Source organism: Hippopotamus amphibius, chromosome 9 (assembly GCF_030028045.1).
Source record: "Hippopotamus amphibius kiboko isolate mHipAmp2 chromosome 9, mHipAmp2.hap2, whole genome shotgun sequence".
In the NCBI taxonomy this organism is placed as follows: domain Eukaryota; kingdom Metazoa; phylum Chordata; class Mammalia; order Artiodactyla; family Hippopotamidae; genus Hippopotamus; species Hippopotamus amphibius.
In genome coordinates this window covers 11,339,416-11,352,596 of record NC_080194.1, presented here as the reverse complement: position 1 = coordinate 11,352,596, position 13,181 = coordinate 11,339,416, and the positions used below count along the sequence as shown (strand labels likewise).

Here is a 13,181-nt window from a genome sequence, read left to right as displayed (position 1 = left end):
ATAGTTATTAACCAATATGGCTGTTTTGTCATTTCCATGACCTGCTCAGTTTCACCATTTGACCATGTAAAACCTAATTCACCAGCAAGTTTGCAGACGGTTGGTTGGTCAATTACCTAGAGTGACTGAGCCACTATCTCTATGGAACGGTCCAGCAAAAAAAGTTATCTGAATAAAAGCATGGGGTCAAGATGCTAAGAGGATACACTCAATAAATATTTTTGAAGAGCCTACTGCATGCCTGTCACTGCTTTAGGGCACAGGAGTGATAAACAGAATATAGTCTCTCTCCTCACGGGCTTACTTCCCAGTGCTAGTGACAGTTGACAAACATTTCCCTTTAGGGCTTGAATTGTTTGCTACAAAATGAAGCGAATTTGTCCTGATGTGCTTGATATGCTTTAAGGGAAAAAAATCCAGGAAGTCTGAAATCTAAAGCTATCTCCATGCCTATACACCTTCCTCAAAACTTGTCCTATACAATATTGTTAAGAAGCCTCTTGAGATGCTCCAAAAGGGTCATTCCAAAGGCAATTAACCACTAGGATTCTTCTTATATATCACTGCAAAGTTAAAAAGTATATGTGATGGTTTTATTTTGTTTCCTACTACTATGTTTCCTTGTATGGCAGTCATTGGGCTCCAGCCGTATTTCCACTATACAACTGTACACTCATTTTGCTGTCCTCCAGTGCCTAACGCAGGGCTTTGCAGCTTATGGGCACTCAATAAAACCTGACTAATAATCAAAATATAGGAGGTCATAGGAATACGATGGGGGTGCTGATTAAACCCCACAAGGCACACGATAAATACTCGTTAAGTATAATAGAGCATAAAGCTATTCCACGGAATGTTGACCTTGTTGACCAAAAATATATTTTGACAGGGAATGGTTCAGTACATTCATTTAGATGTGGAAAACACTAGCTTTCCAAGAGATTGGAGTATACCATTTAGGAGCATCTGAATTTCTAACAATTTTAAACATTTGCACTGAGTCAATTGCTCTTGGTGGGCAGGGTCCCTTCCTAATTTGCATCAGAGCCCTGGTTTACCCAAACATGTAGCTGATACAGAGGGGATGAACCAAAGATGGTGGCTGGACCTATGTTACAGTCCAGTAAAGGGGATTGCTTCTGTGTCATCCTTAGTTGTCAGGCAGAAGCCATGGCATATATTTGGAATGACCCAGAAATAACACAGGGAGAAATTAACTATTAAAAGAGATCTGTCAACAGGACTCAAAAATGTATCAGAAATCTGTGTTGGGGTCAGATTGTCCTCAATTGCTGCCTAGAACCCCTAGAGTTGACCCTGCTCACCTGCCAGGGTTTCTCCAAGTTTGCTTCACTCTGGTCTGACACTTTGACAATGTCAAGTTAGTTACAAGGAAGGCTAGACAGAGCCCATCAAGCTTGAAGACTTAGCATCCAACAGCTTGGAAAAGAGTCCAGAACATCCATGCTTCAGGAAAAGTGGTGCTGTCAGGCAGTATGTGATATACAGCGTTTTTTTGTTTGTTTGTTTGTTTTAAAGACATCTATGGATAATTGTCCTGAAGGAGAGTTATTCTTTACTCGAAATTGCTTCCCCATTCTTGGAGCAAAGTGACTGCCAGGTCAAAACTCAACCTTCCCACAAAAATAATTAAGAGAAAGATAGCTGTGCAAAGTTATGTGAGCACATTTTTAACCAATCCATGATATACAGCAAGGAGGAATACTTGTGTTTTGTAAATCAAATGATTCTGGGTATTTCTCTTGATGGTTCACTTGAACAGAATATTTGAAAGTCAGTAAAGCCCTAGAAACCACACATTCTTGAGCATAACATTCAAAGAAAACTGATTGAATTTGTGAAGTGGGTGGATGGGGGAATCCAAATGATTGTTTTATAGCACATGGACAAAACAAGGAACTGATTGGCTCTTTCACAGTTAGACTTGTTGATTTCCTGCCACGTTAGACACAGAGTTAGATGATCTGGGACTCGTAGAAGCTTGAGTTACATGATTCTTTAGAAAAATAAATGTGACATAATACATGCAGGGTTTTTGTGTTTGCTTTAAGAAATCGAGCATGCACTATTATATACAGGTCTCGATATCCATGAATGGGAAAGGTACCTTGCACTCATCTACTATGACAGAGTTGTGTGCGGCATAGACACATTGGTTGGAGTTGCTTTCCCTATGGTTCTTCATGTCATCGTAAATGGATTGAGTCTTGGTCATTTCAATATCTTCATGCACTCGGTGCTGGGAGTCAATGGTGTCCAACTCAGACTTGGAGAGGTGATAGACAATCCCAGCCCCAAAAGAGTCACCCACGACATTGACGGACGTTCTCATCCTGTCCCTGGGGACAAAGAACAGGACACGTTGAGTGAGGAAGCAGTATGATGTGATGGTTGAGAGGTCAAGGTCTGGAACGGAGAGACCTGGGGTTGAATTCTGGCTCTACCTTTCCCTCTTCCTGGTCTGGGGCAAGTGACTTAACTTTTAGGAGCCTTGATTTCCTTGTCTGTCAACTGGAGATAACAGTCATACTTCTCTCATAAGCTTGTATGAAAATTAAATGAGACAATGTACATAAATTGCTTAGAAAAATGTCTAATGAATGGTAAGAGCCCAATAAACAATAGCAAAGAGAAAGGAGGAGGAGAGGAGGAAGAATTAGAGGGAAATAATGTGTCCAGATCTCAGAATTAGTACCCAGACTGCAGCCATTCCTAGCTGTGTCCAGCAAGTCCTCTTGGTTTAAAATGTTCTTCAAAGATTCCAGATGACCTCCACTTATATTTACTAACTCTACAGAAAAGAGTAACCACCCATGAATTCCCCTGTAATAGAAAATTCATCTTTTTTGTAAGGATCAAAGCAACCGCCTTCCTCCCTGGGCCCCAGTCTCTCCCCAACACTCACATATACACACACACAGCTGTTGGGTAAGAAACCCAGTCACAGTTTCCTCCCTGACCAATATGTGCAGTGACTACGTGTCCTGAAAAAAGCCAAAATACTTTCTCTTGTTCTCTCTGTTTACCTAAAAAAAATATAAAAGGTTCCAGAGAGCCTCTTGAACCAGGAAGCGTTGAGAAAAATCCTTGCTCAAATCTTGTTTCTCAAGTTCTGACTTGAAAAAATAGGATGGTTGGTCACACTGCCTCTTAGAACATCAGTTCCAGGAAAACGAAAGAAGTTCTTAAGAGCAAGTTGTATTCTCTCACCCATAAGTTTAAATCAGTGTGAAGAGTCCTTTTGACCATGTTTATGAGATACTCAAAGCTCTAAAAAGAAGGATGCTGGAAATCACAAAGAAAAGAAAAGAAAAAAAGAAAAGAAAAGAAAAAGAAGAAGTTTAGGTAAAAATGCGACTGAGACATCTTAGTTCAGGGCACTCTAGTCTTCAATTCAAAATAAATAAATAAAGGAGGATAGTAGAACCGGTTTAAGGTAAAGTGGAAACCTTAATTGGTTCTTGGAACAAAGGCCTACAATAAATTCTAGTTGCTATGATCAAATCTATTTCTCATTAGAGAACAGTAATTATGAAGTTGCACTAGGAGGAGTCTGGCCTGGTTCTCTTGCAAGGAGCTTGGGAGCCAGCTGTCCTGGTTTCAAGCAGGAAGATGCTGCCCACAAAAAAATAAAGATCAAAGCGTGGCTTCAACTCTCAGGGATATCTCTCCATCTGAGAAGGCTCTTCTCCCTTCTGCTTTAGGGAATATGCCTCAGGGCGACAGTCTTAATATGAATGAAAACGGGGTCTTGAGGTCATCCACAGAATCAGGCACTTGAAGTCGAGATCACTAAGGAGACCCAGTATAAGGAGAGGAGAAGGAACATGCATTGTGAAAAAGCATGGACTCTGGGGCCAGGCTTACCTGCATCAAATGCCAGCTTTCCCCCTTACCTGTTGGACAACCTTGATCACACTTCACGTTTGTGAGCCCTGGTTGTCTCATTTATAAAATGGAAACCTTAAAAATGTTCCCTGCACAAGGGTTATTGTGGAGATTAAACAAAATAACAAAATGCTTAGTACAGTTCCAGGCATTTAATAAAAACTCACAAAACATTAAATATTACATGATGTGTACTCTTAATATTGCTATTAATCTTATCAAGTCAATTCATATATATTTGGCAGCTCCTAGGTAGAACATCCAAACATGCCTGGTTAAGCTACTATCTCCCCTGAAAACATTAACCCTATTTATAGGCCAGTTCCTATAGCAGCACTCCCAACTAATCAGCTGAGTTATTGGTGCATCATACAGTTGTAGTATACTTTGGTGCTTTTCAACTATGCTTTCCATCCCTCCCGGCCTGTGCTCTGAGCCATGCACCCAACACCCCTGATCAATTGTTAAATTCCAAAGAGTACTAAAGTCTTCAAGAGGGATGCTCTGAAAACCCCGTCATCTCATGGTCCCAAAGAATCTGCCTCATTGGCAAGCAGAGTGACCAAAAGTAATGGTCGTGGTGATGATGATGGTAGCTAAGATTTATTTGTATAGGAATAAACTTTAAAGGTATTACCTTATTGAATCCTCACCACAACTTTAGAAGGACTATTATCCCCATTTAAGAGATGGAAATACTGAGGCCAAAAGATATTAAGTGGCTTCCCAAAGTCACACACCCTAGTAGAGTCACAGAACCAAATTTGGACACAGGCAATGGGACTTCAGAATCCACTGTCTGCCACGTGATGCAAAGCATCCGAGAGCCAGACTGCCCTGATTTTGAATCTAGCTCAGCCACTTACAAACGGTGTGACCTGCCTGATTTCCTCAACCAGAATTTTTCTCATGCCGTCAAAATACCTACTTTACAGAATTGGGGGAAGATAAAACCAGTTCCTGACCCACAGCTGATACGCATTATGTGCTGTCTCCTTCCCCTTTTGGAGATAAGCATCACTCATATCTCATCACAGGGACAAAAACACAAAATGCTATGCTCAAGGGTTAATTACTTTTCTAGCATAATAAAGCCATTTCCACTCAAATGGGTGAGACAAGTTCACAAACTCCCCTTTCCTCAACTCTTGACTTTCTTTGATACCAAATCCTACTCTCCTGAACCAAGTTTTGGGAATAGGATTTCTGGATGAGCTTTTTCCAAATGTGCGCACTGCTCATATCTCTTCCATAGTCTCTGGCCTCTTTGAATTTGAAAAGGAACTCTGACCGATGGAAATAGCCATCAGGACAGGAATGGATGCAAGACAGAGTTGGGTGAAATCAAAGCAGACTAATCTTTGATGCCCAAATCAACATACAAAAAGCCATGGACTTAGGGCTAAAACCCTAACCCAAATTTTCGAACTCTCTCACTTCTTACCTGAGCATGAAATATGGAAGAGGCTGATTCTAACTTCACAAGAGGTTGTGAGGGTTACGTGAAATGAGAGACACAATGGGAATGCCATAAATACTCATTAAAGATCGCAGGAGCACATACGCCTGAAAATGGTGAAGTGGAAATAAGATAAGCACATGGACTCTAATACTTGCTGAGCTCTTTGTTAGTTCACTGATTCATTCAACAGATATATAATGAGGATCTTAGTGTGTGCACTGTGCCAGGTGTCCAAGCAGTAAAGAACAAGACAAGACCTTTCCTATGCTCCTTTTCTGCAAGAACCCACACGCTCTTTATTTGTCTGAATCCCCCACTAGAGTAAGATAAATGTTCTAAGAGGAATAAGTGCTAGGCGTTCTCAGGTTTTGTAGGTAGGACACTTTATCTACACTTGGGCCCCAGCAAAGGCTTGAGTAGAAGTGTCTTGAGTTGGATGCTAAGGGTGGGTCTGAGATAATGAGCTAGAGAGAAGAGAGAACTAATATGTGTGAAATCCAAGAGGTGGGCGCCCTCAGGAGCATTCAGGATGGCGAGTACAGTGAGAGGCAGAAAGTAAGGACAGATCAAATCGTTCAGCCAATATTTCTTGACTTACTAAAACATGTCCAGGCCTGTACTAGCCTAAAGGAAACATCAGTAAATGAAAGGGAACCCCTGCCGTTGCAGATCCACAGCCACAGAGTTCCAAATGCACAAGGACAGAGATAGCCTCATTCATGCTAAAATGCAGAGTTCCCTAAAGAGTTTGTTTGCTCGCACCCTAAAAAAATTATGTACACCTTCATTTCTTGATAAATAAACATTTTCACTGTATGTTTAAATGGCAGCAAAGATGCAATTCTGGCATAAAATTGATATTTTAAAATTAAAAAAAAATGAATGAGCAAATCATGTATGGCCTCCTCAGTCAAGTGCAGGAGTTAGGACTTCATCCCACGTGTGATGAGAAGCCACGGAAGGGAAGGCTCACGCTTGTTCCACTGTAAAGAACGGCAAGATTGAAAGGGCAAACTCCACTTAGCGCAGATGTGATGGATATGGAGAAAGATGAATTTGAGAGAGATTAGGAGACAGAATTACAGGACTCGAGGACTGATTTGTTATAGAGAATAAAAAAGAAAAAGAGTCAAGAATTCCTCCTGAGTTTCTGGTTTGGGCAACCAATGGACAGGGCTACCGCATGTAGGGGGCATAGTTGGTTGGGGTGAGAAAGATTCTGGTGTCAGCTTAAACGTACTGAGTGTGAGGACTGTGATCCAGCCAAGGGGAGATGTCCCGCAAGTCACTGGGAATATGGACTAAAGGTCTGGAGAGCTATCTGAGATATCCCTAGCAGTCAACACCCGGAGAAGCCATGGGTGGGTTCAGTTCATCCTTGGAGAGAAAGCAGAGTGAGACAAGCAGACAATCTAGTCTCGAACCCTGAGGGAGACCAACATTTAAGGAATGGACAAAGGAATAGAGGCTGCAAAGGTGGCAGGGAATGAAACAAGTTTGGGGGGGAGCATGTTTCAAACATAGGGACAATGCCCGTGACTGCCTGGAGGTCAGGCAAGATAAGGAAAAGGCAGCGTCTCTTGGTTTCAGCAACGAAGAGGCCATGATTGACCTGGCAAGGGTAGTTTCAATACAGAGGCAAGGACAACAGAAGCCAGCTCGCCACTGGGAGAAACTTGAATGAGGAAGTGGGGACACAAAGTAGAATCAACTTATTCAAGAAGAGTGACTGAGAAGGTGAGGAGAGGGAGTGGAAGATGGGGGCAGACAGAAGATAGGGATTTGGGGTTTGCTTTTGAGGTCACCAAGGGAATATCTGATCCATTCCGGGGAAGTCCGACTCTGGCCAAAAGCAGGATGTGGGGGTTGATGGTTCACGTGTGGAAAATTTCTCCACAGGCACTTTCATTTTCTCTCCCAACAGCCTTGACCATTCATGAAACCCTGCTGAGCTCAGGAGTTTCTCGGCTGCTTGATAAGAAGAATTTCAGAGTGCTTGCCATTACTCTCTGGTCTGGTTGTGGTGTGTCAGGACCGTGAGAAGGGGTCAGAGGTGAGAGCAGAATCTTTGAATGAATTCACTATGGACGACATAGCTATCCTTTGGGGGCTGCCGGGGATCAAAACCAGGAGTGGGGCTGGACGAATCTCCTTCACACTGAGGCACTGGGTCTGGTTCCCTGGAAGAAAAGCAATTGCCAAAGTGCTCTCTCTCTTTCTCCTTCTCTCAGTCTAATTCTTCTGGCAGGAAGATGGTGGGACTGTCTGAAAGTCCTGCTCACAGAAGAACAGAACCAAGGGGTGGGGGGTGGAGGGTTGCTCAAAATTCATGGGGTGCCTTGTATTGGAGCAAACCCCATGAAATTGCCATCTGTACACGTCCGGAAAGGCCAACTGTTGGCAATTTCATATGTCAGCTCAATATTCATGAAAACCAAGCATTGCGTCCGCCTCTCAGAAAGCAGGGTGCACAGTGTGGCAGACAGGTCGCCCGAGGCCCCAGACCTCGAGAAGGCTGGCACGATTCTGGGCATCTGAGGGCTCAGACCACATGGGATGAGGGAAGGGAAGAAGGACCCACAGAGGCATTGGTTAAGAGTCCGAATGTTGGATTCGAGCCTGCATTGCAATCCTGGCTCCAGCAGCGAACGTTACTTAACTTTTTCCGCTCAGTTTTCTCATTGGTAAAATACGGAAAGTAATATCCACCTCCAAGCATGTTGAGAAGATAACAACTGCTAACATGTACGGAGCACCTGTCCTCTGAGAGCTCTCCGGCCAAACTCTGCCTATAAAAGGCTTGACAGAGCGCCTGACCCAAACTCAGCGCTCAACCTTGGCCGTTCATCACCATCACTGTTATTAGTCCAAGCGAAAAGGGGAGCCAATCACTTCCTCTCTTGTACAGCCATCATGTCTTATACGTTCCTCTTTTGCACCTAGCACTGTGGGGGTTTTTGGACCACATCTGTCCCCATTACTAGACTATAAGCCCTTTGAGAGTTGATACCATGTTTTGTTCGTTTATGACATGGGCAGGACCTGGGGGAAGAGGTAGGCAGGTATGTGAAGGAGGCAGGATGGGGGTGGCTCATTATTTAAGACAAGGAAGCAGATTAACTCTAGAAAGAGAACTTGTCTTTTGTTTAGTAAACATCCAGTTGGCTTTTTCAGTGGTGAAAAGTTAGGACGCAGGGAAAGATCTAGAAGAAGGAAGAGGGAGACACTGAGAGCCCAGATTGCCTTGCAGGGGAGAATGAGAGAGGTGTCTTGAGAACTGGGGGAAGACAGAGGTGGAGAGCGAGGAGGCCCAGCGAGGCAGGCAGAGACTGGAACTTAACAGGTGTAGGGACAGGTTTCTAGGGGTGGGGGACACTAAAGGAGGTTTTTTAAAAGAAAATAAATGCCTATTATTCAGTTTTTACTTTCCGTAAACTGTTATTCTGATTACTTCAGAAAACAAGACTTGAGATTGTAGGGGCAGGAAACTTTTCCCCTCTTCCGTCCTAGATTCTTTGGCTGGTCTAATAATTAAATCGACATAAGACAGATTCACAGGACAATTCAATTTTGCACATACCTGAGCCTTTTAAACACGGGAGACTCGAAGGCAGTCAGGCAGTTGAGGCTTATATAGCATCTGGAGGGAAGGAAGGGGATAAGGGTGTGGGGCTTGAAAGGGGAGGAAAACAACTCACAGGAAGAGCAAATATTGAATATTTGGTAAACAAATGTTTGTCCTGCCACCCAGAGAAGTCTCTCCAGTGAAAAAGTTATCTCGTAGTAGCATTCTTCCTGGTATAGGCCTCCTTTCTAAATTCTTTTAGGCAGCTAAGGGGGAGGTAAAAAGCTTATCCTGAGTCTACTGGGTCTTGAATGCCTTCAGCTTAAAATAACCCATGTGCCAGCTGGCATTTTGGGGGGTCACGTATGCTGCTCCTTTTCAAGATTCAATTGTAGGTGAAGGGAGATTTTCTTTCTCAGTTTATAACTCGCCCGAGCTTGGCCCCTCTTCTCATCTTTCCATGCACACATATTTCTTTTAAGATGCCTTAAAACGCGCTTTTGCTGTGGACCTATCACCCAACCTCCGCCCCCTCCCACGATGGGCAATTACACGGCACTGAGTCAGGGACACTGGCAGGCAAGGGGAGGACTTAGTCGAAAAGGGTAAGGATGTCATGCTAAGGATGACAGAGAAAGAAGATGAGGTCAGATGTACTGGAATTGGGAAATCAGAGCAAAAGGCTTAAACATGAGCCCCTAGAATCTTCAGAGATATGGCAGAGGTAGGCATTGGTTTTCTTTTCCACCAGACATGGAATGGGGGTTATGTGTGTGTAAATATGCATGTATGTGTGTCTTAAATAAGAGAATGAGAATCAGATGGGCAAGCCTGGAACATCTAAAGACTAGCTGGATCGTCTGAGTTCGAATCCCAGTTCAGCCCTTTAATATCTACTAAACTGGGAGACGTTTCTTTGCTCTGAGCCTCAGTTTTCTCAACTGCAAAATAGAGATAATATTCCCAGCTGCCTCATAATGTGCTGCAACTTTTAAACCAAGTCCACGTAAAGTGCTTAGCACAAGGTCTGGCAATGAAGCAGCACTCGCTGAGTATTAGTTCCTGGAGTCCTGTGTCCTTCTGACCTAGTTTCATTGAATGAATGCACACAATGTCAACCAGTGCTCAAAAAAGAGTAGAGATGCTCCTATACTACAGTCAGGAACTCCTGCTCCCCCTTCCCTAGCTCTGGCCCATTGCTTCTGGAAGTAAGGTCCCTGGACGGATCATCAGCATCGCCTGGGAACTTGTTAGAAGAGCCATGTCTTGGGCGCCTCCCCAGATCTCCAAGAGGTTTTGGTGCACACTCAAGTTTGCGAACCAATGCTCTAGCCCATCCTGGGCGGCTAATGGGGGAGCTTCAGCATATCCATTACAGGGTGGAGGCTCCCTTGGTCTTCCTTATAAGTGCCCTCTCAATTATATCCCCCGATGAGCAACCATGTCCCCAGAAATGATCCCACTAGCAGTCCTATGTGATAAGTGGGCCACAGATCCACTTGGCTTTCCTCTTCCCACCTGTGGCCAGATCCAGTTATTTATCATCTCCTCTTGGTATTGGCCCCCAGTTTTCCTCCCACCCTGAATCCTTCACAGAGAGTGGGGTGTCAGCAAGGTCTCATAAATACCTGCCAAGGTCTCCGGCTACAAAGGGCTTCTTAGACCTTGGGGAAGGTTTTGGTTTTACCTGCCCCACCCATCTAGTGTTCTAGGATTCGGATGCTTTCCAGGGCCCAGATTGTTGGTTTTCACCATGACATTTACAGGGCAGCTAAGCCTGCTCATTGAAAAACATCCAGGGCTTGGCGGGCAGTAATGAGGCTGGCTGATCTCCAGCAGCTGGCAAACACTCTGGCACATTAAATGTCACTGTGGGCTTTGTCTGGTTTTAAATTGAAAAATTGCTAGAGTTATGAAACCTAACAAACCTTGCCTGGGGAGGAAAAGAAATGCCCCCCCGTTTTTTGTCTCTGCTTTCTCCCACAAAGACTACATCACCAGGGAATGACCACAGCCCCCTGCATCCCTCTCTCAACTCTTTACACGCTGACAGGTACCCAACAGTCACGGAGCCCATAACCAAGAGCATGTTTCCAGAACTCTTCTTGGTGGAAAGAAAGAATGTGGAACCATTCCTAATTCAAAGCAGATCTGACCTAGCTACAGACCCCTACGCACACTTTCCCAGGATCCTCCACCCTCCCTTTCACTTTTCTTCTGAAAAGGAACGTTCATGCTTATTTGTATACAAACATCCATCACCAGTAGAATCCTAGTCTGGGTCTTAAAACTAGAAGGGCACTCAAAGGCATGGAGTCTAGACTGTGCTTTCAAGCTGATAAGTTTCTGTTCCCATTGTACACACGATGCAGCTGAATCCAGAGAGTAAGGAACCTGCCTGCCATCCCACAGCAATTCATGCAGAGCTCAGACCCAGGGCTCCTGTCTCTGCCTTTCGTCCCTCGATCACAGGGCCTCTTTCCATCTGAGATCAGACCCCTGAACTAGAGGCGAGCTCTTCATCCACTCTTCCCTTTCCAGCTGCAGCCTGGGACTGAGTTTTCTCACATGCAATCTCATCAATAGAGCTAATCCAAACATATCATTATTTGGTTGTTGTTCAGCCAACTCCCTCCTGCCTGCATGTTCCAACCCTGGAGTCAGGACGCCTCGCTCTGGGTGCAAGCGTGAGCATGTGAGCGCCCATTCGCTAACATTTAGGTCAGGAGGAGGCAGGGTCTTGAATGTTTCATGAGCTGACTCTCCTCCAACAGGCTTGGAAGCAGATGACTGCCAGGAAGACAAGGCCCACAATGGCTCACCTACGGGGGCTGGAGGACTTGAATGCTAAGACTGGCTGCGACCTTGATTTTACCCCTTTTGTCTCCACTTAGCCTGTTTATTTGGTTTTGTTTTGATCCTGGGAGAGGGAAGAAAAACAGGCCAGACAAAATATCCTCTGGTTAGTATGTAGAACCAGGGGTAACCCTAATCAGTCTGTTTTCCCCAAACTCTTCGACTCTGGACCCCTCTGCTCCTCCTCCCCACTGTTAGATCTACTGGGTACCAACTAGGAAGCTGTGTGGGGTGGCGTGAAGGGTCTTGATCTGGCCACACAAGCTCTCCTGTGCCTTTTAATGCCCAGTTTCCTCATCTGTGAAACACACCATAGCAATCTTTAAGGATTAACTGTAGACTGATGTAAAGAGCATGGTGGTACCCACCAAATATCAGCTCTTCTCCTTCATTCCTGATAATATAAGTGCATTTTTTCCCTGACATGCATTTGCATTATAATTGGGGCAGCATCTATAATAATGATTGTTAAAGAGATGAATCTCTAATGGTGGATTTCAGGCCTCAGCAACAAGCCCAAAAGAGAGTAGGTGATGTCATCGGAGCAGGCAAGGGACCCTTGATGACAATGCAAGTTCCAGGGGCAAAGAGGTGAAGGACTCAGCAAGCCAAAGTCACAAGGGAAGCAGCTGGGGCCTTAATAGCTTCCTCTGTCTTTCTTCATGTGCGGAAAAGCCCCTGATTACCACGCAGCAGCTCTGTGGGTAACTTTAGCATGTATTTATTGAGCTCCTGCTGTGTGCTCTGTCCCCAAGCAGTTGCCAACATCTTCATTTCTGCTTTGTCCTCTTCTCAACCATATCCAACCCACCCCTTTGTCTCCTTCACCCTACTCCCTCCAAATTCTCCCACCATTCACCTCCACTGAATCTCAGCTGCCCCCACGACTGCCTCGTCTGAATGGACATCATAAGAAAGGCTGCCCCTTGGGTCCAGCGCAAGGCACAGAGAACAACCAAGCTAGCACTGAGGACCTCGCCAGCCCTGCCTGAGAGAGATGAATGGGGGCAGATGAGAGTCGTTTCCTTTGCTAGTCACTTTCCCATGAAAGGCATTTCCAGAGCATCTCTCTGGTGATGGAAGAACCAGTCAGAAAGATCTGTGCCCTTCCTTGCAGCCCTCCTGAGTTGACCAGATTCTGTCCACTTCTCATTTTTAATCTAAACTTCAACAGCAAGCAAGCTTTCTGGAAAGACCAGGCTTCCTCCTAGCCTTCCCAGATGTCCTACTTCCCTTCAGCCACATGCACAATTCTCTCTTCAGAAGGGTGGTTGCAGAGGAGTGGAACTTGTCTTAGCATGGAGGAAACTCAAGTCCATAAAATGTGGCTTCTGGCTCTTAAACTTTGTCAATAAATGTCAGAAGATTGCTAATGGCATGTAGGGCAAT

General features: G+C 44.6%; 1 protein-coding gene across 1 annotated transcript in view; it reads right to left on the bottom strand.

Annotated features, from left to right (window-relative positions):
- The window catches only part of SLC1A2 (solute carrier family 1 member 2), a 140,796-nt gene that overhangs the window by 1,922 nt on the left and 125,693 nt on the right, over positions 1-13,181 (bottom strand). The window contains exon 10 of the mRNA XM_057749319.1: positions 2,129-2,360. Within this exon, the coding sequence (XP_057605302.1) occupies positions 2,129-2,360 (232 nt within the window). The remainder of the gene's footprint in view (positions 1-2,128; positions 2,361-13,181) is intronic.